Raw genomic sequence first — 27,935 nt, forward strand, 5'->3', positions numbered from 1 at the left:
GGTCGTCCAGGTATTTCACATATCGTTTCCCCCTGAAGATGTGTACACATATTTTGACACATTGGCATCACTGGCACAGGTTCCGCGGGGAGGTTGTGGCTGCCCCACCCCTGGAGGTGTTCAAGAGCAGGATGGATGGGGCCTTGGGCAGCCTGACCTACTGGGAGGTGTCCCTGCCCACAACACGGTGGTTGGAACTGGGTGATCTTTAAGGTCCCCTCCAACCCAAACTATTCTATAAGTCTATGATTCTATATAGATCTTTAATCAACCCGATGCCTAGATTTTGCCTGGCTTGTTTACATCACTCTTCTTGTGAGTGATGTAAATGAGATCATGATGTTGTTTCCATCATTCTCTGTGAACTTTGCCAGCAGTGACTTTAAATTTTCTTCCGAGATCCAGAAAGAACAAATTGCCTGGGGACATCCTAATGACTATGCCACGATCCTTCCCCGCCAAGGGCTGTATTTCGAGCCATTCCATCGCTCCGCCTTAGTCACCGCTTTCTCGCATAACGCTGCGTGTTCCGTGTCATAGAATCATAGAACCCGTAGGCTGGGAAAGAGCTTTCCGATCAAGCCCAACCGTACCTGTCCACTGCTAAACCACATACCTAAGCACTTAACCTCCCCGGCTTTTCGGTATCTCCAGGGATGGTGACTCCATCTCCCTCCCCCCGGGCAGCCCGAGAACCCTTTCGGTGTCGGTGCGCGCCGAGAGAGGTTTCGCGCGCCCCCGGCCCCTGGGTGGCAGCGTGGGGACGCCGAGGCGGAGGGACACCGGCCCGGCCCGACACAGCACGGCGGCGTTCGGCAGCCGCTTCGGTGCGTTCGCGTGCAAACGGGCAGCAGGCACCGCCCGGGCGCTCCAGGCGGCAGCGGGCGCGCGCCCCCCTGAGCGCGGCCGCGTGCGGGGTCGCCGGGCGCGCGACGTAGCCTTCAAGACACGCCTTCGGGGCGGGGACATGTAGGGGTCGGCTGGACGTTCTGGAGCGGAGGGGAGCGAAGGGGGGTGGGGGGTGGGAAAGGGGAGGTGAGACAAGGCTGGGCGCCGAGGCGAGCCGAGCCGCCGCGCCACGCCGGTCCTCCCCGGGAGAGGGCGGAGGAGGAGAGGGAGGGAGGAGGAGAAGGGTGGAGGAGAAGGAGGGAGGAGGAGGAGGAGGAAGAGGGAGGGAGGACGGACACGGGGAGGGGTAGCTGCTGCTGGGCAGAGAAGAGTGGTGCGGGAGCTGCGGCTACACTCGGACGCCACATTCCCTCGTTACGGGACTGGTGGTGAGGATGAGCGAGAGCTGACCCTGCGCCGCCCGTGCCGCCAAGTGTCAGCTCCTCCGCCTCCTCCCCTGCTGTGGGTGAACCTGCGCTACGGGCTCTTCACCGACACGGGGAGGGGGTTGGTTTGTTTGTGTATTTGTTAAAGAGGGAAAGAGATCTTCCATCCACTGAAGCACAGTTCACTATGATCGTACTCGCATTCAGCACTGGAAGCCGGTTGGATTTCGTGTCTCAGCCCAGGGTGTTTTTCTTGCAAACCTTTCTTTGGATTTTATGTGCTACGGTGTGCAAAGCGGAGCAGTATTTCAATGTGGAGGTAAGATCGGCCGTGTGCGAGCCTGCGTGCTTCCCCCTCTCCCTTTCCGCCCTTCCTTCCCTTCCCTTCCTTTTTTTTTTTTTTTTTTTTTTTTTTTTTTGACATCTCCTAAGTAAAAAATGTCATCAAATAGCCAGGCAGCTATGTCTTCCAGCAGCCGCCTGTGTCGGCTTTCTTTCCAGCAGCCGGTAGGTAGCTCCCCTCCCTGATGGATGCGTTTCCCCGGCGATCCCGCTGCCGTGGCTCGGGGCGCGATGCCGGGCGCTGCCTCCCCGTGGGTCTCGCCCGTAGGGGACAAAAAACCTTCAGCCCGGGCACGGAGTAGAACGTAGTGTGCACACGCAGCTCAGGAGAGGCTCTGTGAATCTCTCATATCCCGCTGTATTGATGAGTTTACCCAGCCTGCCCGCCCCACCCCCACCGCCTGGTTGTTTTTTTTTTTTTTGTTTTTTTTTTAAGAAGAATGAATGAAAAAAGCAGTACGAGGGCAGAGGGAAGAAAGCTTGAGATTTTGGCATGTTTCTTTGTGATAGAGTATTTGACAAGATACTTTTCCCATTTAAACATAATAAAAAAGGTCGCCACTAGAAATAGGGAAACAAACGGTACAACTACAGCATGAAAGTTAGAGGTGTATAGGACCAAGAAAGATTTTTTTCCAAGTGAAAAAGATTAAAATGTGAGGCTATCTAGATGGGGCAAACCCTAAGAGTTTGCAGTTACAATGAGAATTCAATGAATAGCCATTTCCATTCTCTTCTGTACACTCTCAGTTTCTCCATTTGGGGTTTTTATGTAGTGCTTTTTATTAACTGTCATTTTTGCATATATTCTTTCCTCCGTTTTCTCCCTCCTGTCACTCCCTTCCTTCTGCTGTGAACCCTGTTCCTTAATCTGTTTTAATGTAACATGTGTCTTTGCCTCTTCCTTTCCCCATCTATTCAACTTCTTAATCTTTCTTGTTACGTGTCTCATTATTTTATATATGCTGTTTCAACTTATAATACATAATTCTGGTTTTCCGTTAGATCGCTATGTTCCCCTGGTTTCTTCTGTCTGCCAGCCCCACTCCAAACTTTCTGCCTCACCCATACACCACTCGCACTTATTTTTGTTTCTAGTCTCTTTTGTCTTCTGGGTTCCCACAATTCTTTCTCTCAGAGAAATGAAGTCTGTATCTTTTCCTCTGTCTCGCACATATGCACAGTTGCTTGTTATGTTTATAAGCACTTATTCTCACGTAGTGGTATTTATTCTTGCTACTGTCTCGGGCAAGATTGCTTCTGCAAATGCTCATCCATTCCTAGACTGGCACCGTTTTTGCCTAAAGTTCTTACCTGTGCTTCTCCCTCTGCTTCATGCAAGATCACCTCAAAGGTATAAAAATCACTTTTTCTTTCCCCATGTCTCCTTTCATTCTAGTCTTTCCCTCTCTACACAGACAGTTTACATTGCCACTTGCAATCCTTCTTGCACCTTAATACACATCCATAGCTTCTCTCATTGACTTGTATCTCTCCAGGAAGTATTGTCTTCTTATTCCATCATTAGAATCTCTCCCGATTATAAATTCTAGTCTTTTATTTTCCCTCTGTCATCTATGCTCTACGCACTCTTGTTTGTTTCCTATCACAAAGGTGCATCTCTGTTCCTGTTTGTAAGCTGTTTAGGGCAGGACTCATGTCTTCTTCTTACATGTTTATGCAGTGTGTGCCGAGCTTGAGCCTGGAGTACAGTTGTGAAACTTCTGTGATATAAATATTAAAGCTGCGAATTTTAGAGCGGAGATTGAAGTTTATCTGTCTTTTGCTCATGTCCTCAGCTGCCTTCTTTAGTGATGAGCAGGAGAAAGCAGTGTGGAAGAGAGGAAGTTGCTCTCTGTATCCACTCCAGGCTTCACAGGCTGGCCCCCTGCAGGGTATAGGGAAGAAATTCCAGCGACAGAACTTTCTCCTCCCACAGTAGTCTGCTTTGCTGGCATCTGGCTCTGCTGGAGAGACGGGCGGCAGATGGAGCTAGTGTGGGAGGAGAAAAAGATTGGGTTAGTCAAGTGTAATATGAACAGGAGGCCAACTCCAGTCAGGAGGTTTTATGAGGAAAGAAGGGAAACACTCATTTTTACCGCCTCTTCCATATGGAAAACAGCACATTTTGAGGGCAAAGGCAATATCGGGAGCAAGAAGCACTTGGATAGAATGAAGTTGTGTGTGTGGTGAGGACGCATTTCTCCCTTTTGAAATATGTCATCTCCTGTTCTTCTTCACAGCCCTTCTAAAACAAAATGTGTTGGCATCCCAGTGCTCCCAGTCTCTTTCGTATTTAAGTCTTTGAGCTACAGATTGTGGGGAGCCAAGAGTGTTCCAGGGAATTACTGTAGTATCTGAGAGTTCTCCTAATACGGGACTCTTCCATAGGCCACTAACTTTGACCATTGTCAGTGACATGGTCCTGGGATAAAGAGACCTGAGATTTGCTCCAGAACAGCCATTGCCATGTTCATGTTGTTTGGGTAGTGCTGAAGAATCAACTTTCTATTTGTTGGAAACAGCAGTGGCTAAAAGCATGGGAAATTTGAGGCAAAGGACTTGGTGACAGCATGAATGTATTGTGCTGTACGAGCCATGTCAGCACAAGTGTATGAAACAGTTGAACTTGATAATAAAATGTAAAAATAGGGTAAATGTTTCTTCTGACAATATGAATGAACATATGAAGTAGATCATATGAAGTAGTCTTCAGGGAAGAAGCGATATACATTTAGTTGAATGTAATGTCACTAAACAAATGCCTAGGATGGTTGGAAAGCAGAGGTTTTTTCATTCTTTCTTGCTTCCAAATAAAATACAGATACCTGTAGAATATTATAAAAATGCAGAGATAATTTATTTTCTCTCGTTACTCCATCTCATTCAATCCACATTCCTGATCGATAAGCAAAATCTGTATAGCAGTGTTTTATTTTTTTTGTCTGTTTCAGTGTGGGTTTGTTAGGCTGTAAGCCAGGGCGATTCTTAGGAGGTGTAACTATAGCTTAAAGATATTAAATAAAAATGTTACCTTTTCAAAGAAGAACACAAAGCTGATTCCATTCTTCTTATAATTGTGTTGTCCCTCTGTAAAATTGCTTTTAAACGAACATCTACATGGATGAAGTCCTCAAGTTTCCCATGAGACCTGAGTTGTCAGTCCTGAAATGTATTAATGTATGTAGTGTTTCATGTAGTAGACATAGCTGAGTAGAAGTCCTGTCATGGGGAGCAAGACTTTGGAGGGGCACACTTGCACTTTGAGTCATTGAAAGCTCTGCAGTAAAGCTGCATGGGAGATGATTGTAAACTGATAGGTTAAGTATGATGAAGTTTTAAGATTCGCATACTCATATGAACAGGAAGCTTTTAGCATTTATTGTCAAAGTTCACTGATTACCAGTAACATTTTTGTGAGACACCATTTCTGACAGCATGAGAAAAACTAAGGACTACAGTGTTCGCTCCCTCTCCTTAATTCTGAAGTATTGGTCCAAAACTATTCATGAATGAGTGAGTACATTAATAGAAGAATGTGACCATCAACATAGAGTTTTTCTACTATTTTCAGCTATTTCTGTACACTAGCAAAGGGGAAATGTCCATCAGTGAAATAGTGAATGGAATGATTGTTAATAAATGAACATTTTAAATGTAAAAGAGAAACAAGCATGCACAAGAGAATTTGATACCAAAAATGATAAGAGCAACCAGCTTCCCTCCCCTCTGCCCTGGGTCTCTCACTGTAGTAATAATGTCTTATGTTACTCAAATAACTCCTTTGCATGTTATTTGGAATGTCTATAGACGATCTTTCACTAGTATAATCCATATACACTTTATATGTATTTATATGTTTTCCTAAAACAAATAATATTGTACTGTTTGAGCCAGTATTATGCTGTGAATTTATCTTCTGTTATCCATTAGCTTATGTATATACTTAAATAATAAGTATGTGTGTATTTAATTTACTATTAAATATCCAATATAAAAAAAATTTAAAAAAAGACACCATTTTGTGAAGGCAAAAGTGTTTTTTAAAAGAAGAATACCTTGGTCGGAACACAGGATCCACATGAATCTAGAATAAGATTAATCTGCAGAGCCTAATGCTATCTAGTCTTACTCAACTGAGTACTTGCATAAAGCCTGTTGAGCAAAGAAGTGTTTTTAGATTTGCACCTAGTTTCATTAACTGTATCTGTGATAAGGTAAACACTAGACACTAAGAATCCTTCATCATCTCTCTCCTCAAGCTAGCAGTTATGCTCTGTTTTCCTTCCTCTAGTGCTAAATATATAGACTCCAATCCCTACAGTAGATCTTAAAATGACTCTTATTTTAGTGTGAGCAACTCTTCAAGACAATAAGTCTTTTCTCTTCTCCCGTTTTCAGAGGTGGGACAGGTAAATGGAACAAAATACAGTGAAATCCAAACTTCAGAAAAATGCTGTCACTTTCCTTCATAGTAAAAAGTGTCCTGCTGAATGGTAATACATTACCTTTTCTTTGATAGGCTTGGAGTATTTTAGGCTTAAAATCAAACAAGTTTAATTCTTCAGTTGGTAATTGAAAAGGAATAAACAGTTGGTAAAGGAATAAACATCACTTTTACACACATTTCAACTAGTGAGCTTGTTTGTCAGGTTTACAAGCACACAAATATTTTCATAATTTCTTAAAATTATGGCTCAAAACTATGGAGAAAAATTAAGACGTTTTTTATACAAATAGTACCATGTGTCTTAAAGGACTTTGTAGGGTCTTCTGTATTATTTTTATGCAGAAAGTCAGTATGCATGATTCTTAGTTATTTAAATTCTAAATCTAACTCTTGCATAAGGTGTCAGATAAATGAATTGGATTTTTATTAGAACAAGAAGTTCAAACAAATTATTAGAAGAGTGGAGAGGAGTTATTGAATCAGATGGTATAGGTGGTTAGTGGGTGGAAATATTAGTCAATAAAAATATAATGTGGTTTATTTCCTATTTGATTATTGAGGAAATACAGATACATAGAAAACCTGCTGTAAAAGCTTCTGATGAACAAATATGTCTAGATAGGGAAAGTAATTGGAAGTTTTTGTGTCAGATAGGCAACAGAACACTTTTCTGTTATAGATGGCAAATTTCTGCTATATAATGAACTGGCTCTCATTTGATACGAAGAAATCCATGTGGAGACTACTAGTTAGCAGAATGCATTCTCCGCTGCAGTTTAAATAATAATTCCTGTTTCAAAAAATTGCAGTAGATTAGTTTTCCATTGTAATGTACGAGATTATTTTGAGTTACTATTTTTGCAGGGATGTTTATAGGTTCTGTTGCCTGTATTTTTTTTGACAGACATTGAAAAGATGGTCACAGTTCACAGCTGACATAGTCTGTTAAACCTTAGATGAAATTTAGGCTTTTTTATAATTCTAGTTCATCTTGTTTTCCTATTGCAATTTTTTGACTGTTTAGTGTTTGAACATCACAGCTGTTAGTGGTTCTCAATTGTAAAGGAAGGAAATAAAATGGTTAAGGAGATTTATGTAATCACCTTATGTAGTGCAAGATAAACTTACCAAAAAACATGTATTCCTAATGTTTTCTAACATGAGATCTTACTAAAATAAATACACAGTTTATTAGCCTACCAAAACTCCCTGAACAAGTCCAAACTTGTGCCCCTTCTGCTATTCAGAAAGCATCATGTAAAACTCCTGCATAAACACTCATTGTTTCTTCAGAGTGGATATACTGTGTTCTGTAACTGGTTTAAGATTTATGCTGCTCTTTGTCAGTTTTATTTGAATCCATCTAAAAGGTCAGTGCTTGCTCTAGGCACCTCGGCTCTGCTTATGCACTCAACAAGACTGAGTTGTAAGGGGTTATAAAGATAGAATGTGGTATTATATAGGTTTAAAAACATTTCAAACTGCATCTGTTTTCAGTATTTTAAAGTGTGTCTCATCCAACTTTACTGAATGATCATTTGGTGGAGTTAAACACTGAAGGACTCTATTGATGCTTTTTGAAGATCCGTAAAGTAACAATATAACTTTTTTAACTTTCTTTTTAAGTTAACCTATTTAAGTTGTTTAATTCTTCTCACCTGCTGTTTCGAATTCCAGTTTCTATCTTTTGGATACCTGTTTGCTATCCTCAAACTATGCTATTGACCATAATCTACAGGAGCAGGTTGAATCTGTTTAATTTGTTATCCATGATATGTCAAATGACAGATTTGGTTTCATTTTGTATGAGGAAGACCAGGATTAGTGCTGCAAACATGATTTTAGTTCCCACTGAAATGGATTTGAAAAATAATTATGATTAGAGTTTTATCCTTTAAAGAGAGGTCATGCTATTTGGAACTTTTATTTATTGGTTGCCTGGCAACTGTTCATTCATGTTGCTGCTTATCATCATTCATTATAATCATCTTTGCTGTACAGTAAGAGCAATTAAGTGGTAACAACTCATTTATGTGATAAAATGAAATTGACATAAATTACAGAAATAGGAAATAATATTTCTGTAGTTTTACTTATGAACCAAAACTGTTAATACAGTGTTTCTCTACTTATTAACAGCTGATTTACACCAGCTCAGAAGTTACCTGCACTTCAGCTGTGATCATAATATTCCTAACATACTTTTCGAGGTATTACAGCATGTAATTGACTTAGGAGCTTGTTCAGGTGTTTTTTGTTGTGCTTGAAATCTCCTGTCAATTTCAAGATCAAAGCTTCAGGGTACGGAAACTTATCCCCTGTTGATTTCAGTGCTTAGCGTTAGGCAATCCAATCTCAAGTGCTGAAGCTTGAACACATGCTGAAGCTTGAACACAGTTTTGGGAAAGGGGTTAAAAATTCCAGGATTAAAACTGCTGTAACAGGGGATGTGCAGCTGAAGCAATGAGCCTTTATAGTTCTGTAGAACATTAAAATCACTTGATGTTTTCTCTCTGTAGAACAATATCATTTTTTTTTACACTCTGAGTAAACATTCATAAAGTGTATTATTTGGCAATTGTTTCATCACTGTGCATGAGACGTATTTTGCCTTTTGCATTGCTTCTTTATGGATCATATTGTGATTGACTTTTGTGTGGAATGGAACGGTTGTGCTGTGGAGTATTTATAGTAAGTGTCTTTGTACATTGGGAGGAATATTGGAACAAATCCCTAATGGCTCTGTTTTAGACTACACCTGTCACTGTACGACTAGGGTGGAAGTAGTTTTGTCTGTCTGCTGGTACATCTTGGTAGCAGTGGCTTTACCTATGCACCAGATGGCTCATAGTTTGGGGAAAGAATGACTACTGCCCTCCACTTTTTGCTACTGATTGTATTAACTCACTGGTCCTCTTCATACTGGGCTGTGGTTATGGGGGACAAAGTAACTGCTCTAAGGTAAATCTATATGGTTTTCTTCAACTTTTCCCACTCACATGGCATGTCTGTAATATATGAAGACACTGTTAAGCTTTTTTACCTTTTGTGAAACAATTTAACTGGTTTCACAGTTGTACAGCTAATTTGAAAAGAAATACTAGACTCAGAAAATCTGGTATTTATTATGTTTAATAAATCTCACAATCTTGTACGGAAACAGTTGTTTTATGTTCTCCTGTTAATTTTTGCTGATATGTAAATCACATCTCGACTTACGAGTATGAAATACAAATTGATACAGGACTTACCTTTTCAGAAAATTACCAGCTAAAAGGCAGACAGAAAATTATCAATTTCTTTAAAATGTAGATAGCAGAACAGAAAAACAAGTATCCTTTTCAATGGGGAAGAACATATTTCCTTTAAATTTATCAGTAGATATTTACAAAGAGGAAATTGTTTCCTTTTTGTACTGCATCCGGATCTGAAGCTAATGATCCTGTCATGTTTTCCATTCTTACCTCAGAGGCTGTTTGCGTGATATTCTTCTAGGAAATTGCTTTGACCCACTGAGAAATTGACAGATTGTGTTTGTTTACAGGACTTGCTTTACATGCTGTAGGAATAGTAAAAAATGCATTTAATTGTAAGTAAAATAAAAGATCTGTCTTCCACACACTTAAATCTATTATTATAAGTAACACTTATATTGCTAACTGCACAGCATGATTTTGTCTTGGCAAGTGAAGCTTTTGGTTTTTTTTTCTGTTACTTTGTATATACTTTTAAAAAAGAAATCCAAACAACAACCCAGGACTGTGTTCATTTTTTGATTTTCCTTATTGATTATGTAGTGCTAGATACTGATACTTCTGTCCTTCATTACTCATACATGGAATGTCAGCTTTGGAAAGGTCTTTGTCTTTTTCTCCCTTGTATTTTCTCTCTCAGTATTTTTAAATCTGCAGGAAAAAGGTGGTGATATGAGTAAGTGACTGAGGCATTGTGCTGGGGAGTGGAGATCTGGGTTGTGCATCCATTTCCATCAAGAGTCTTTTTATTGATCACATAGCTTATCCGCCTTTGTAACCTCGCTTACACAAATGTGAACTGGACTAATTGAAAAGTATTTATTGCCTTTTCTAATACATGTCAAGAACAAAAGAATTTATCAACAAAAAAGAGCCAGGAATATATCTTCATGATTTATTTGTCTCTAGACAGTTTCACTGTTTTTCGTAAAAGGTAATAGAGGAATATGATAAAGCATAAATACAGTATTTCAGAATGATGTAATCATTCAAGTAGTGAATAAGTTCAAGACACAAGTACCAGAGCAGAAAAGGTGAAAACCACATCTATAACACTTCAGTCCCTGTTTTTTTTTTTTTTTTAGTTTAGTTCTATTTTTTTTTAAAATGTAAGTACCAAAACTTAGTAGAGGAAATCACCAGAAGGATTACATGAAATATATCATCACATGACTGAAGACGGAAAGTATCACATTCTTTTTCTGAATGAAAGGTAGAATAAGATTTTTTTTGTTGTTAAATATGAAAACAAATAGTCTGGTTCAGAATGTGTTTAAATAAATGTAAAAGTCTTAACAAAGAAAATGGATTTTGGATCAGACTGTAGATGTTACACAATGCAAAATAAAAAACTGTTCTACTTTTGAATGAACGTCCTATTTAATAAGTAATCGCTCCACAAACATTTATGTTTCCTGGTCATCGCAGTAACTAATCTTCTCCTGTTTTTTTTGCATATTTGTGGGTTTTTATGAAATACAGTAAAAAATTGCCCTTTCACTGCTTCAAGTATTAATGTTTTTTATTAGATGCCACTAATAGGCAGACATACTGCTTGCATATCCCTGAATATTAATGATGGGGGGATGAGGCACAAGGGGAATAAGACATTTGCTGGGCTGGCATATTAAGTATAATAAAAGTGGAATCTGAATCTTTTTCTTTAGGGTTCCTGTACCATGAGTTAACATTATGAACTTCCTTCCTTCCACTTTGGTCTTTCCTTTTTATTTCCTTGCTTTTTTCTTTCTTATGTTTTTTTTTTTTTTTCTCTTTTCGTGCCCCTCGGGTTGTCTTCTACAGGCCACTGTATGCAGCCAAGAAAATTCATCAGTCATTGAACCATAGACTTTAGAGGGGAAAGACTTGTCTCTGCCAATGCTGGACTGTTAACTATTGTATATTTTATGGAGTTCTGTCAAGTCAAGTTTTAAAATGCACGGTGGTGGGACTCCCAAAATCTAGAACTGAAAAAAACCCTGGTAAAAGTACCATAGGGAAAACTACAGTGGAAGAATACTTTTCAATAGACTCTGCCTTTGGCTACTGGCAACAGTTTGAACTTGGCTCAGGTTAGGCAATTCCTAACAGAAAAGGATGTCTATAATCCAAGATGATAGCAGCCATTGATGAGCATAGATGACATGCGCTGATTAGTAATTTGGTGTATTTCTGTGACTTTACAGAATGAAACATACAGGAGGGACAGAGAGAAACAAAGGATTCATTTAAATTTTCACTCTATTTCAAATCCTTACTGTAGCTGAAATGGACTAGCACCGCCTGATTTTAGAAGAGATGTAGATGTGTAGGGATTGCTGACACTGTCGCAGGAGGGCTTGACTAGTTTATGATGATTTTTTCGAAGTACTCTGCCTTGTTGTATTCAACTATCAGTGAATTTAAGTACCTAGTGAATAAAATTGGTTATTAGTGGGAATTTTATGGATATCTAGACATTACACTGTTAAAAGATCTTTTTATGGAGTTTCACACATTACATTGTTTATGTGGCTACAACACAGACTTAAAGATGTGCATGACACTGACACGTAGGAACTATCATGCTTTACAAATTTACACTTGTGGAACGTATTTTGTGAACATATTATATTTCTTGTGAAAGATATTTTATGTGGGAAGGTTAAGTATGTTTGCTGATATATGTCTTGGTGATGAGATTTGTGTGGGATGATTTGCTTGAAGTATATTTTCCAGCAAGTGTGCAAGCTGCAGGGTTAGACTAGGAAAGGGATTCAGTTTGAGAGAACAGTACTTACATGTGGGTATTCAAATGTGCTGTACATATTTCCCAATTTTAAGTGATGGTAGAGGGTCTCCAGACACCTACATCTATTGGGCTCCCTCAGTCAGACACTGGCATTCAGATGTCGTAATTTGGGGTTGAATCTCTTCCCTCTGCTATGGTGTTCATTACGCTTGCATGTGTACCTGATGCTGTTTAGGCCACGTGGTCTGTCTTGCTTAGCCTGTAGATAACGTTCCAGAAAAGCACGAGCCTCCTAAAGGTCTGATGATATATCTGCCATCTCTGGATAATGTAAAATAACCTCAGATCACATTAAACACCTGTACTTCTGACAAAACTAGAAGTGGTACAATTTTTACTCAGTCACTATGATGTCCTGCACATTATTAAATACTTTTATCCCTTAGTGCAAGAGGCAAACACTTTCTTACATCTCTAGATCTCACTTGTTTTACATATTTAGATAGGGATATGAAGAACACATTTCTCCACTGGCAACAAGGCAGTTTGCCTTCAGCGTTAATGAGACCAGGTCTGCACCTGTTGAAGTCAGTGTAAAACATATTATCTAACTTACAGAGAGTAATTCTGGTGCATTTTATAAACTCAGTGCTCCTGTTATGTGGTGCCTTGCTGTAAATTGTTTTAAAGGCTGCCTTTCCCTTCTAAACATACAAATCTCTAAACAGCTATTTGTTGCCGTTGAGGGGAGAGAAGAGGATGTTAAGCATTTTAATAAAAAGTAAGTAATTAGAAAATATATCTTAGAAGAATAAGCTCGCTAAATGTCTGTTGTGTCATAGACAATCTCCAAGAAGATAAAACCAAAAGTGACATTTCAGTAATTTCTTTCGGTAGGAGCTGTAGGACCTCCAGAACAATTAGCTATGTTGTCCAATGCTTTTGTTCTGTAAAGTAAAATGTGGATTAAGTCAACAGAAATTTACATTTCTGTGTTAATACCAGCATTTAGATCTCATCAGAGGAAGGTATGCAAGTTCATTGATTTATTTTCACCACTTCCTTTAGGTCTTCAGAACCATGAAATTGACTGAATGAGTGTTATTTGCCAGCTTATATATATATGTATTTGCTTATTTACTTAATTATTTAAGTCCAACATTTCAAATACCTCAGTATACTACCTGAGATACTATTTGAATGAGTTTTCTGCTATCATGTAATTATGGAGAGGCTAGATCTGCTGTTGATTTTTAGGTCTGCGTTTGGGAAGGAAGAGTGATATATCTGCAAACTTTTATTCCAGAAGAGCTTCCCTGGTAATATTTAGCTCCATTCTATTGTTTTGCACTGACAGGTTGATTTAGAGGAAAAAGAAAAACCAACCCAATATTTTGGTTCCTTTTTTAATAATCCCATCATTTTTCCTGGCTACCAAGAGAATTCACTTTTTATCCCAGGAGTCAGATAGAGTCATTGTTCTTCATAGATAATTGCTTAGATGCCTCTTCCAGAGAGATAGTAGAGAATTTTTCTCTACATACAAGATCTTTCTAAGGAGGTGATGCTGGTTTAATTTGGACCTAAAGATTTGGATTCTGTATAAATATGTTCTTTCTTTAGCTTTGCTCAAAATAAACATTATGCTCCATTAAAAGATTTTTTTAGTATCTTTATGAATATTCCTTCCCTTCTGTAAATTTTCGGCAGCAGAGAAAATGATTCTTAAGGTAAAACTAAGCTTTAAAAATGTTAGAACAATACATTCTGTGACGTTTTGCGAAAGTTATGAGCAACTAAGGACAGGAGAGCCTTAACCAACTATAGCATTTCTTATGTTCCAACTTCAATACAATAGAGAAATTCATTATGACCGTTAGCTTTAACATGGTAGCTAGAAGAGGAGAAAAAAATTATTTTATTTTGAGATGGGATCTAATTGTTTAATTAAAGGGCTTACATGGTATACCTTCTCACATCAGCAGTAGTGGACCTGATTCCTTCCTTGTCCTATACCCTCAGCCTAACAATAATTTTTCTTACTTAGTGAGGCTGATGGCTCTACTGATAGCCATTGACTGTAATGTTTATTCTTACGCATTAGTCTGTCTAGCTTAAGAACACTATAGCTATTGCATTAGACAAAAATTTGGACTATATTGCATTGACTCCTCTGCTTCATTGCTTTTTGTCACACTTTTCAAACACTGTGCGAAAGTCTATTTTTCCTATAACATTTAATTCAACGCCGACAATCATGAATAAAGCCTGTGGAATCAACCAGACAGGTTTGATAATCATATAAAGGCTTTTGGAATTTATTTGATTGTCTTCAGTTTTTTGAGCTTTTGGGTTCACATCTTCAATATTTTTTTTTTTTTTTTTTTTCTGAAACAAGGATGTGGAAGTCACAGTTGAAGAACAACCTGAACATCCATATCCAGTAAGCTGAGCGTGCAGGAAACATATCTGTTTTTTAAGATGAAACCTGCTCACTTCATACCTTTTTTTCAGTTTTGATTGTCTTCAAAATTGCATTTACTGCTATTTCTGCTGCTGTTAAAACTTGCCACTTCCAAAAGGTCGAAGTACTTCTAACTGCTGGCAAACACTGTTTTGCACTATATGCTGACTACTAACATTACACAATTTGCATAATACCGTTACACTGTGTAACTGGCAAACTAGCTGGTTTGTGCATCACTATTTCCCTGACCTTGGGAGAAGCCTCAGTTTGATTCGATGACTTAACCGCTGATTCTTCGCAGCAGCAGGAACTGAGTAGTTCACCAGAAAATCAGCTTTTGCTTTTACAGGTACTGTATTTTCTGTAGGAAGAGATGAAAAGCATAGCTTACACTGCTTTTAAACTTAAGTTTGTGATTTTTGTACTCTTGATATTTTGTAAGCATCTGTGGGAGCAAATTAGAGTTGTAGTGAGGTAGAAACAGTGTCCTGGAGATTCAAAATTGGACCTCCAAAAGCAGTAAATTAAAATACTAATATCAGTAGCGACATGTGCTTTTAGTCATAAAGTAACAGTAGTTTGTGATCTAAGGAGGTTAATGTAGATAATATTAGTTAAATAATATAAATTAATTTTTAGGTGAATATTTAGATAATGTAAATCCTCCCTTCTCTTATGCAATGAGGTGCTTTTTTGCTTCCTTTCTGTATTCTTTTATTTTGATTTACTTTGATTGAAATACATGAAATTTAAGAAGACAGGACTGCTTAGTGGCTGAGTACTTAGATAATATTTTCATGAGAAAATGGCAGTGACTGATATGTATTCAATAGATATTGATTGAAGAGGGAAAGACACGACACAGTAGACAGTGGACTGCCTAACAATATGAATTTAAATTTCCAAATTCCCGTAGTAGTTGACTTCATGCATGAATCAGGAGTTGAAAATCAGGGAACAACCTTTGGAAGATCTGGCAATAGGGATTCTGCTTGTTCGAGAATGAGAACAGGGACTTCAATATTGTTTTAACCATATACTTCTATGGGGGGGATGTTTTAAAAATCACCACATTTCTTTCTATGATAAAGAAAATATTGCTTAGGTAGAAAGGAAACAGCAAGTCATGAATTTCAAAGTAAGGACTGAGCAGAAACACACTTATATGCCAGATAGATACAGCGGATGGTGGGGCTCTTGGTTTTGAAAGAACAGAGCAGGTAATGCCTTCAGGCATTGCCCTTTGCTTACATTAATAGGGTCAGATTTGGCTTTTGAAGTGTAGTTCCACTAAAGATGGTGGAGTGAATTTAATTCATTACATCCAGCTCAGTTGTAAAGCCCTAATCACATTAATGTTTAAGAAAGAAGAACATTTAAAATGAGATAATAAAGAGTATTTTTGCCCAGATGATGGCAAACCCCTTCTCTTATATAAGATAAAGCAGAGTCTGTACAAGAAGGTACCCTTGAGTTCACTGTGAGTTTCAAGTTACACCACATACATTTACACTGAATGAACATAGTATTGGAAAATTTTTGAAATAGATCTAACTGTTTATGTATAATATATTAAAATAATAAATATGTTTCTGCAGGTTTTCTGGAGAGCTGTCTGTAAATGTGGCAATGCAGTTTAAATTGCTGCATTACAGACCGAGCTGAAATTGGTGTAAGTCTTCAGTATCTTTAATTATATTGAGAAATTTCCAGCACAGATGGTAAACTGAAAAGATTTGGATAAACTTTCATATTATGTGTAAGTTCTGTCTCTTTTAGTCAGTTTGCTTGATGCAAGATACCAAGCTCATGACAAGTTATCTATCAAGAGTGAAGTTTCTAGATAACACAATGCGTTTAAAAAAGAATAATATTTAGTATCAGAGTAACTCTATATTGATAAGCTAAGCAATGCCAGAGAAGTCTTCAGGCACTGAACTCATCTGCCAATACAGGTAAATTGTTTAAGGCATGGTCTCTGTATGGACCAGCTAGTACCATTTGTCACAGTTTCTCTCAGAAATTTTTGATGACAGACACTGTGTTGGGAAACTGTTTTGTCGTTTCTTTGTTTTTTGCATGTTGATATTTTCTTTGGACTTGCATCATCCAGGTACCATAGACACTTCTGTAGTAGAAGGAGAATTTAAGGAGATTTAAAGACTTGAGGATTAGGGCTTTATTTGTTATAACTCTATAGGAGGGTCATGCTGCTTTATTGGACCAGGTCTCAGTCAGGATCTAGAAGATAGGCCTTCAAAAACCTGAATTTTTTTTATTGCCAATATCTTGTTTGTCTGTCCTGTGTTGCATTTCTTTGGAATCTTTGTTTTCTTATGATTGTGTTTTTCTTGGTTTTAAGGCTGAGTTACATTGACTGACTGTTGAGGAGATAGACATGATTTTTCCCATCGCCGTCTGTAGAGTGGTTAGTAGCAGTGCAAGTTATCCAGTGTCATAATGGGGCTGATCAAAACTGAGCTGGAGAAAGCAGCATTCGAGTCTGTATGTAAAAGAATACTTGAGTCAGCTGAAGCAGAGACGTTGTTGCCTCTGATCGTCATCTACTCAGTTGACTCTGGTGAAATGCTTCTCTGCTGCTTATGTGTTTGCAGTTCTACCTTACAAAGTTCCACTAAGATTTCAGACTGTGGATGGTGCAAATGTTATGGTGTTGCCTCACAGTCCGTATGTTATGGGTAACGTCTCACAGTGGATGAAATTTTGCTGGAAAACATGTCCCTTTTGGTAAGCAAAACAAAGGCCTCTTTGGGGACAGTTGTATGCTGACGTTTATGTGGCATATGATTCAGTCAAAAGAAACAACCAGTGCTTGGAGCCTCCTGTGGTGAGGTAACTCAAGAGAACTTTCCAAGGCTCCTTCACTGTTTGGTACTTCCTGGGGCTTTCAAGGAAGAATGCCACTAAGGATTGATTTGAATTGTATTTTTGGTAATTGAGCTGGGATGATCAAGTTGTGTTATGTACTAGCAGTGCTCTGAACTCTCATGGTAGCTATGATCTAGCATATTATTAGCCTTCAAGACCACATTCAGAGTAGTACTTCAGTGGGGAAAATTGAGCCTTCCTCTGTTTTTTTCCTTTGCATTTCCATTTATAAAGCTCATCCTGGTACTTAGCAGAGGACTTTAGCCTTCATCTGGGAAAGCTTGCTATTGAGAACTGTTGTTTGCTTGACCATTCAGTGTCTTGAAAAGGAGAAAGCCGAGAGCGGCTTTCCATCATTGTTATTATTAGCCGCCTCTGATGCCCTGTGAAATACTGGCTTCGGTATAAAGTGTGTAAACAAAATCAAGCTGCTGTTACCTATTGTGCTTATTACTCCTACACAAGTCAAATGTTTTCTCTTGATCCAGGACCCTTCATTCTCATTTTGTAAGCCAGTTTTTAATCTGTATAAGCAACTTTTCTAATGTCTGACCTTGTAGGTGAAAGTGATGCTTGAGGCAGGATTAACTGATTTGAAATTGATATAAATACAATGTTCATTGTGTCACATTTATCATCTGTCATATCAGCAATACATACAGTAAATTTGCCATGTGTAGGCTTTTTATGTGTTTTGAGTTACTGTGGCTGGTCTAGACATACAGTTTTAAAGGTTTGTAAATGAGGCCATAGCAGGCATTTCCAATTTCTATCGTAAAAGTGAAGTCAGACTTACTGGATTGCAGTTCTTCAAGATCCTCCCTTGTTTTTTATGTAAATATAGTTATTACTATATAACATACGGTGCTTCATCTCCCCTTTTTAACTGCACTTCTTTATTATAAGTAGTAGGAAAAATATTGAAAGTATAGCAAGACTAGGAACAATGAAATTCCAACAGTAAAAATTGTGTCCTGGCTGAAATTAGTAGGAGTTTTACTCTGATTTCTGGATGGCTGTGGTGTCACCCAGAGCACTTCTCTTAAAAAGCTTTCAGCTTAAGTGTGAGGAAAGGATGTCTGAAGCGGTGGAATTCCCTGTCACCAGCAAGAGTGTTTCCTGTTGGTTTTGCTCGGTACTCTTCACTCACAGGATTAGATCTTGCTAACGAAAGTGATTGATCGATTGAACACTGTAGACTATGCGATAACTGTAATTCAAGGCAGTATTACTTGCAGGATGATTATGTGACTGATAATTTTCCAGCAATGTTTCTTGTGGACTTGGCAAAGTAGGTTCAAATTATTGAAGCTTATTTCTTTTATTTTATTTAGAAAGTGTTAAAATACAACAAAATATCAAATGAGGCAACACAGCACTCTGAACTGGAGGAGATTTAGCTAGGGATCCTTTGAATAAAGTGTCTGACAATTTTCAAGTTAGCGCCTCAGTCTAAGCCTTTTAAAAATAAAAAAAAATGGCAGTTGATTATCAATGTGTTTAACTTACCTGTATGTACCAGGTAGATATTCCAGATCACTAGAAATATTTTTCTTATGTATTATCGTAATTTCTGCATCAGCTTAAGTGTGAATATGGTTACTTTGATGTAGCCTCTTTGCTTGAACTGCGTCCTGGAGCAAAGATAGATCTGTGATAGTGCTTGTGATATGTAAGGCATACCTGCATTACAATATGCTGTGAAACATGTATGTCCTGAAATTACCATTGATTCTCCCTGCTCTGCCTGCTTGTTAAAGATACTCAATTTGGCTTCCAGTAACAGTCATGAAGTGGTGTGCCTGACCCCCAAATCCCCTTATCCAAAGACAGAAAATTAGTATGAGGAGGTATAAAACTACATCACTTTACTCCTTCTGGTTAGAGACCTAGGGAAGGTACCTTACTAACTGCTGGCTCACTTTCCCCACAGTGGGATCAGAGAAAGAATAGAAAGGGTAAAAATGAGAAAACTCATGTGTTTAATAGGAACAGTTTAATAGGAAAAGCAAAAGCTACTCAGGCAGGTGTTCAACCACCTCCAGGAAAGCAGGGTTCTAGCAAGCATTATCAGTTACTTGGGAAGACAAATGCCATAATTTCGAATGTCACCACTTCGTTCTCTCTAGGCTCTTACTGCTGAGCATAATGACATATGGTATGAAGTATCCCTTTGATCAGTTGGGTTCAGCTATTCTACTTGTTTCCCTTCCCAGTCTTTTTGTGCAACAGACAGCTCAGTAGCAGGGTTCTATGAAAAGCATAAAAAGCCTTGATGCTGTGTAAGCACTGCTCAGCAATAGCTAAAACTTCCCTGTGTTATCAACATTGTTTTCATCACAAATCTAAAATGTAGCACAATACAAGCTACTATGCAGAAAATTAACACTATCCCAGCTAAAACCAGTACAGCAATTAAAACAGTGGAACCAAAATGTACATGTCTGTGATTCCCAAGTACATAGAAAGGAATACAGGATGTCAAATGAGGTGAAGTTGTGGTGGTAGTCTGTAGGAAGATCCTTACATTTTTTCGTAGTTGCCAAGCAGCTAAATGTGACTGCATTTTATTATTTCTGCATATAAATGAGCCCTTGTTCAGAATGTTTGACAAATATCAGCAAACAAATTCTCATGATAATAATGCTGTGTAAAAGTATTGTCTCTGCACTTTCTGTAGCATTTTAGGACATTTATTGAAACCTTGTCTAAACATGCTGGAAAATATTAGTCACCACTCCAGACAGACTTTTCAATCACTCTAACACAGTCCTATTTTTCTTTTAAGTCTCCAGTCTGTACCACTTTAATGTTCTAGACATGCTCACTCGTATTAAACCTCCCACTCACTAAAAGCCACCACTGTTCAAACATCTCCTTCAGTAAAAGCCCACTGTCCCTGGTGATTCTTACAGATCTATCACATGCCATAGGAGTTCTGTGGTTTGGTGGTAAAGTCATTAAGGCATCATGGTGTAGATCCAAAAGTTCTCCCTCTAGAAGGCTTCCTTATATATAGCAGTTCAGGTATAACTGGGATGTTTGATCTGTGGCATTCATGGCAAGCCACAATACTTCACGTTTGTTGATATGAGTATATTTGTACTGTTCTACCGTTGTGAAACTTCAACAGATCTTTGATGAAAATATTCATTCTTACTTTGTCAAATGAGATTTTTCTAAGATGCTTTTCTTAGACCATCAGACATTTACAGATGGGCAAACTGACATAGTTTATCTGTCCAAACATCACTGCAAGAGCCAAAGTCAGACATCATGATTAATATATTTGGAAAAGCAGTGTCACACCACTATGTCACACATTCTTTTTAAAAATCCTTTGTACACCAGCACATAAGCGACACTTTCTACAAGGAGTACACAGGATAAGAAGAAAAATTGATCAAATAACTAAGAGAAGAGTGCATAAGAGATGCTAAAGGAACCAGGAGGCGGAAAGAGACCCAAGCAACCATAAAGAAAGGAGAAACTGGCCTTCCTGTGATTAAAGGTATGCCTTCCCATGTCAGAGGACCAGGGCTTGTAAATTCTATCCTGTTTTTCACTTTCCCTAAGAGCATGTAGAAGAAAAAGGGAATTGCTTTGAGACAATGTGAAATTTAGCGCAATTCGTGTGAAAATTATTTCTCTATCTTCTTCTGTGTTAAAAGGTTCTGAAAAAAAATCCGGCTGAGAGAGTTGAGGTTGTTCAGCCTGGAGAAGAGAAGGCTCCAAGGAGACCTTATAGTGACCTTCCAGTACCCGGAGAGGGGTCCAGGAAATCTGGGGAGTGACTGTTTACAAAGGCTTGTAGTGATAGGACAAGGGGCAATGGCTATAAATTGGAGAGGGGCAGATTCAGACTAGACATAAGGAAGAATTTTTTCACCATGAGAGTGGTGAGGCACTGGAAGAGATTGCCCAGGGAAGCTGTGGCTGCCCCATCCCTGGAGGTGTTCAAGGCCAGGTGGGATGGGGCCTTGGGCAGCCTGATCTAGTGGGATGTCCCTGCCCATGGCAGGGGCTTGGAACTGGGTGATCTTTAAGGTCCCGTCTAACCCCGACTATTCTATGCTCCTATGAAAACAGTGTAAATAGGATTTATGTCCACTGTAGGACTCCTGTACATAGAAGATTGAACAAAAAAAAAAAAATCTGAAAGATTCTGAAACAAATATGAAAGAACCTGTTTTCAATGTCTGCTATTTCCCGCATAACCATGATGAGAAAATGAGAGACTGTATGTCAGGAAATGTGATTTCTCTTTCTTTCTATTTTTCTTTTTTTTTTTTTTCAATATATACCCTCAGCAGCCACTGAATCCATCTGTAACAGTATTTCCAACAAGTTTTCATGGTAATTGTTCTTTTTATAGATTTCCCCATGTCCACTTATGCTGTGTTCTAAAGGAAAAATGTGTCAACAGACTCATTTATGCCTTTTCTTTGTACATTTCAGAAATAAAGCAAATTAAGTGGTATATTTCTTTTTTTTTTCTTTTGCAAGTAACAGTTTGTAAAAATCAAAGAGATTTATTAATATAACTAGCTGTAAGGATTTACAGAAATATAAGTGCAATATTCATGAAACAATATATCAGTTTAGGGCAGATGAATGACAACTTTTTCCAAGCTATGTATGCTCATGAGAGGATAAAAAGCTTTGCTGTGGCATTACATGAAGGCTGGATCAGAAGTAACTCTCTTCTGGTCCATTTAAGTCAGTGTGGGCATCAGAGCGATTCAGCACATTCCTCGACTGGCCAACACTCGTTAGTGTTTGTGTTACTGTATCTGGATTTTTTACACTTTCATAATGAGGATCCATGATACTCAGGCTGTTCTGTGTGCAGCCTTGGAGGCAGACCAGACCTGTCAAATCCAATGGAAAATAAATGTAGTGGCCAGCTGGCTTAGAAGGCTGCAGTTAGATCATCGAGAATGAAAACTCCACCCGGAGGTCTGCTTTCCTCCTCTATTGGATTTCAGGCTTCCAGTAATAGATCATGCTATCCCTACCTGAGCTGCAAGGCTTTAACCTTTAGGTTTTTTTGTTGTTCGTAAGTGTTTGTAAGTGAGCAAAAGGACTCCACGTGTTCTAATTTTCTCTTTGGAGTGCTTCAGAGCATCAACGGAGATTTTTTTTGTGATATAATAGTCTCTTTCTAGACAAGGGAACTTTTGTTCTTTGTGTGATGAAATAGTGAAATGATGTTCCACATACCTTCTGTCCAGAAAATATGTGACAGCAAGAGTCAGTCACATGTTGATACTTAGATTCCTGGATCTTTTGGTGGATACCAATATTACGCCATAAAAATCTTCTCTAAAACCTAGAAAGGTATGGGTTTGAACTCTTTCACTTCCTTTGTAATTGTACAGCAAAGACAAAAGAAATATGTTGATATCATGGCTTTTGGTGGGTGGACTGGGATAAGAATGGGAAATGATAGACAAGGATATTGCTAGACAGCATTGTGTCAAAGCAGAGAATGAGATTACCAGTCATAAAGAAAATCTTGAAGAGATCAGTCCATACTAGATTCAGGTTCTGCAGCCCTCACAGGAGTGTATGTGGCAGGCAATGGGAGGCTCTATGAGAATGCTCCAGGGCAAGCATTCAGAGATGCTCCTCTTTTGGTTTCAGGGTTACAACACACAAATCATGTGGTCCTTGGATTTATGCACTTGTGGTTTCATACTGTAATTTTTCCTATTATTACCTATAGAGAGCACACTGTGGCTTGCAAAGGCTATATATATAGTATTATGTTGTATTAGCATGATGTCAGCATTCTGCAGAATCACTTTTTCCAATAAATGCGTAAGCTTGAGGATGTGGGCATGTGCTAGAGGGAGTGGTTTTATAGGATTTCTGGAATAAACAGAGTGAGAAAAAAAATCAAGAACTTCATTCTAGGATATTGCAGAATGTAGTTTGTTTTAAAGTTTTTACTTTATATATTTAATAAAAAACATGACTAAGCCCTTGCTTTAAAGGTGGTTTTGGGTAATTAAATATGGTAATGCTTAATGACATGTGCCTGGAGAGCAAGATGGTCAAAGAACACCAATAAATAGAAGGAAAAAAAAAAAGAAAGAATGCAGGTTAAAAGTTAAGCTGATCTAGTCTAAATATTGCAGAATAAATTCTAAGTTTTTCACTGATGAACCTTACAAAAATAGTGGTTTTGTGTGAGTGAAAAGCATTAACTGAGAAATAAAACAACCCTTCTCAATAAACACAGTTCCAAAGTGTTTTTACTCTTTGATATATTTTTTTCCGGTTCTGACTACTAAGTTATTTGGTGTATATAATAAATATGCCTGTCTTTTTAAAGAATGATAAGACAACTCTGAAAATCAGTGTCATACAGCAACTATATGGACTATTAGAGGGTTAAGGCAATCTAAGTAATAAGTCTTATTTCTGTGTTAGGATTTCACATTACCCCCGCAACAGTATTTTAATAACAAAGCTGAATTCTAAAGAGCATGCATCTTTAATAATTTGCCATCTGCAATATATGGGATAAACTGTTTATCTGAAGAGCCACAACAGGTCTTACCAATAACAGGGGTTTAGTACTTCTCTCAGGTAAAATAATAGCTGTATCAGTGCAAATAGAAATTGCTTAATGAGTCATTTGTCATTTAAATCTTTCAGTGCAGTTACAGCAGATGTTTTATATCCTTATTTTGCTCCATTTTTTTTGTTTTGTTTTTGTTATACCTGTTGTTCACTACTGAAATGAGCACGGCTGCTCAGCTGATGCTGTTTTTTCATAGGCTCTCTCAGCAAGGGAGGGAACAGGGATGAAGCTGCATGTAGGTCTCCATGGCGACCTTGGTCTTGGTCTGATGCCTGCAGTCTGGCCTGCTCACAAAATGCCATACCCTGATGAATTATTTAGCTCTGCTGATGAAAAAAATACAGCAACAGGCTCCTAGTGAGTAACTGAGGAGAGAGGTGAGGTGACATCAGTCTTATACTGATACACTTGAGGGTTCTCATCTGCTAGCAGAGAGATCGGTTTGCTCTTGCCTTTCTTAAGGCTCTGCTATTTATCTCTGTCCATGTTGTCCATTTTGTCAATGGTTATGAACTGAAAATAACAGAATAATTCTCTAAGTTGATAGTTTTTTTCCTTTTGTGATCTTTTATTTATCTTTGAACAATCTTGTTCTTCCTTTTTTAACAATATACTTTCATAGAAAAAAAGTATGACAGGAGTGACATCATACACTGAATTATTAATCCCATAAATAAATGTGCCTCAGATTGCTACATGTTTCTGTGCATTTAGGTGATTCTATCTGTCTGTTAAAGAGCATTTGGTAGTTGTCAATCATTTCTGACAACATTAACTGAGCTATAATCTGTTTATGTGTTGGTATTGTGCTTGGATAACATATATCCATCCAAAATGCATATATACAGCTCTGGGTTTTGAGGCTTATTTGCAGCTAGGGTATCTAAGTAGAATAGACAGAAGTTATTGTTAATTGCAGTGGTATTATCTGCTGCAAATGTGAAGAAAATTTGGAACAGTGGGGGCAAAGGTAACATATCAAGTGTATCACTGTTTGATTTGGTACCTTGTAGTTTGGAGACAAATTTTACCAGTGAGCCTGATTTTCAGAAGTTCAGTCTATAACGAATTGTTAAAATACCCATATTTCAAAGGCATTATGTGCATGTGTAAGACTCATAAGCCCTCTGTTTCAGAAGAACTCATAATTCTTTCTAAGGGGAGAAGATTATTTCATATTAGCACTGACCGAATCTCTGTTCATATCAAAAAAGTGAAGTATTTAAAATAGGTTTTTTCCTTGGCTGTGGTGTATTTTGCTATTTTTAAGCCATACAATAACTCAGATTATGACCTGTCTTTGTACAACAGCACTAAAAAAGGATTACAGATGAAGCTGTTTGATGAATTCATGAGGGAGCATGTCTGTGTCAAGGGGCTGAAGTTCAGCTGCATTTTGTTGCTTGACTCACATCCTTCCAGTTTTGACACAGCAACGTGGCATTGACCTTCTGCATGAAATCTGAACTTGCAGAAGGAACAATCCCTTCTTGACACACTGTGAGTCTTGAACTAACCCAGCAAAATGCTACTAGTGCTACCTCTCATCATTAGTGGCTCACAAAGGAGCGGTGTGCCTAACCTTTAATCCATTCGTCTTTGCAGCTTCAGCCTCAAGGAGAAGGATCTTCACAGCTCTGTCAGCTTGCAAATCCAAGGCCTTACCTGTGATTATTCTGTCCCCTCACACCCGACTTTTGTTTTAAACAGAATTAACATTAACTGAACGGTCTACTAACCTTAGCTAGCTGAGCTAATTGGAAGTCAAAAGCTGCATGTTGGTTAGTAAATCCTTATTCTGAAAGAGAGGAGGTAGGTCTAATAATCTCAATTTGCCTCGGGACTCACATTTCTTGAAAATAAGACATGGAGCAGTTTGCTAAAGTTTAAAGCAGTTTAAAGCAGTTGCTAAAATTGTAACTCCTCTGCATTTCAGGAATTCACATGTCAAAGTCTTCTGAGCATAGCTAACATCTTTGCATCCAGCAGCTGCAATAAAAGATAAACTAGTAAATACAGAGCTCAGTTATAGTCTAGAGAATACAAGAATGTGAAGATCTTATGAAGTCACTGTAAAGATATACAGTATAATTCAAAGGCAGATAGCCAATGATCAAAAAAAAAAAAAATTGTCATTTTTTATCACGCGAACACACCACAGTAATTGAACACTACAATGAAGAAGCATTGAAGGCTTGAAGGCATTGAAGGAAACACAGATTTCTGACTTAGGAAATGGTAAAGTCCATATTTTCCATGAATAATCAACAAGTGCTATTCTCTTTTTTTCATTAATGCTTAGTTTATCGTCTTTATTTTTTTCATTTATAGATATATTCATTATTCTTGGGGGAATGGGTTCTGAATCTGGGAGTGCTGCTCTACATAAGGCTATTAGGTGGTTACTTATAGCTCAAATATGGACTTTACATACTTCTTTCTTTTAGATTACATTATTTTTGACAGTTGGCACATCTGAGTATTGTTACTACATGGATTATATTTATTCCCTCAAAAATCAAACCTGTAAGCTTATACTTAGCTTCATTTATAAAAAAAAGCATGACTCAAAAATTTAAAGTATCTTTGTAGAAACCAGTGAAACCAATTGTCTATTAAATAAATTCCTTGAAATACCATTGCAACAGTTCAGAAAAAATCCATTATTAGATCTCATTAACATTAGTTAGATAATTTGTAGTCTAAAGAAGGTACTAAAAGATGAGAATGGGTTTTCTTTGCTTTCTAAGTAAGAGTGTGTAAGTAATTTATTTTTGGATATGCATATTTTGAGATTTTTTCTTATAGTATCAATTTATCAATCCTGGACATTTGGGTTAATCATCCAAGGTGATGTACATTTTGCTAGTGCCATGGCCTAAAGTGATCCAGGACCCTTCACCAGCTTTGATTACTAATTGATAGTTACAGTGATTTATGAGATGTGTTCTGATTTTTCCTTCTCTGGCTTTCATAATAATTTGGTGTTAACTGGAGGGCACGTAGAAAGAAATTCTGCCAGCAGTGTACTGGGTGATTTTGGCTGTGATGTTTAAGCATTACTTTTAATTAAACTCAGTATTTTAATAGTGTCTCCGTGTGCCGTTTTGCCTTGTTGAATTACTTCAATTTGGTACTGAACCTAGTGAAGAAAGAATTTCAGTGTCCATGTCTTTGCTACTCTTTTAAACCCATGAAAGTCATGGTCAAAATACTTCCTTTGCTTTGTTCAGTTTCTGTGCTCAGCAATGGTTACAATTCAAGTGTAGAACCTCTGATCAGTAGGCTTAAATATTTGTCATACCATTAGTTAACACTGATTTGTCAATGGTCTTCACTTTATAATGTTGTATTAAACTACAAGATTATCCATTTTTTCTCATCTATTTTCTTCTGTTACTTAAAATAGAAATATCTGAAGCAAGGATGAATAGTATTTTAAAGAAACATTATGAATTTTACACATCTTTAGTTTGCAGTTGTATTAAATGAAGAGTTCCTTTAAGATGGTGTAACTTTACCCATGTCATAGGAAGTGTATTTTGTGCTTACTGAAAAAAAAAAATTCTTTTTTGCAAATACAGTAATAATGGCAAGCAAATTTCCCCAAAACAGTTAAAAACTTGTTATCCGGTTTAGAGTATTATTATGGATGTTTTCCTGACATACTCTCTGAAACAGAGCTATTTTTGTAAGTTAGTTTCAATTTTATACAGCATTTATTCAGAGAAAAATGCTGTTCAAGCACACTGCTACTACACCTGTCATTTAAATCCTAGATAAAAGTAAAGAGAATTTTGCCCTAAGTTGTTCCGCAGAATTAATTCCCATGTTCCTAAATTTAAGGAGGAACTGAAATAAAATATCCTAATTAACATTTAATGCACTGTATGATCTCATAGCTCTGCTGAAGTAGGAGACTATAATCCATAATTT

The 27,935-nt window shown here is 37.8% G+C and overlaps 1 protein-coding gene across 2 annotated transcripts in view; it reads left to right on the plus strand.

Annotated features, from left to right (window-relative positions):
• The first annotated feature begins 1,203 nt into the window (after positions 1–1,203).
• The window catches only part of MMP16 (matrix metallopeptidase 16), a 185,562-nt gene continuing 158,830 nt past the window's right edge, over positions 1,204–27,935 (plus strand). Inside the window, exon 1 of one of the 2 annotated variants that reach the window (XM_009558042.2) lies at positions 1,204–1,593. In XM_009558042.2, the coding sequence (XP_009556337.2) occupies positions 1,462–1,593 (132 nt within the window). In that variant the 5' untranslated portion in view covers positions 1,204–1,461. The remainder of the gene's footprint in view (positions 1,594–27,935) is intronic. The other variant, XM_054059412.1, reaches the window with a different exon arrangement.

This window comes from Cuculus canorus, chromosome 2 (genome assembly GCF_017976375.1).
Source record: "Cuculus canorus isolate bCucCan1 chromosome 2, bCucCan1.pri, whole genome shotgun sequence".
NCBI classification, from domain to species: Eukaryota; Metazoa; Chordata; class Aves; order Cuculiformes; family Cuculidae; genus Cuculus; species Cuculus canorus.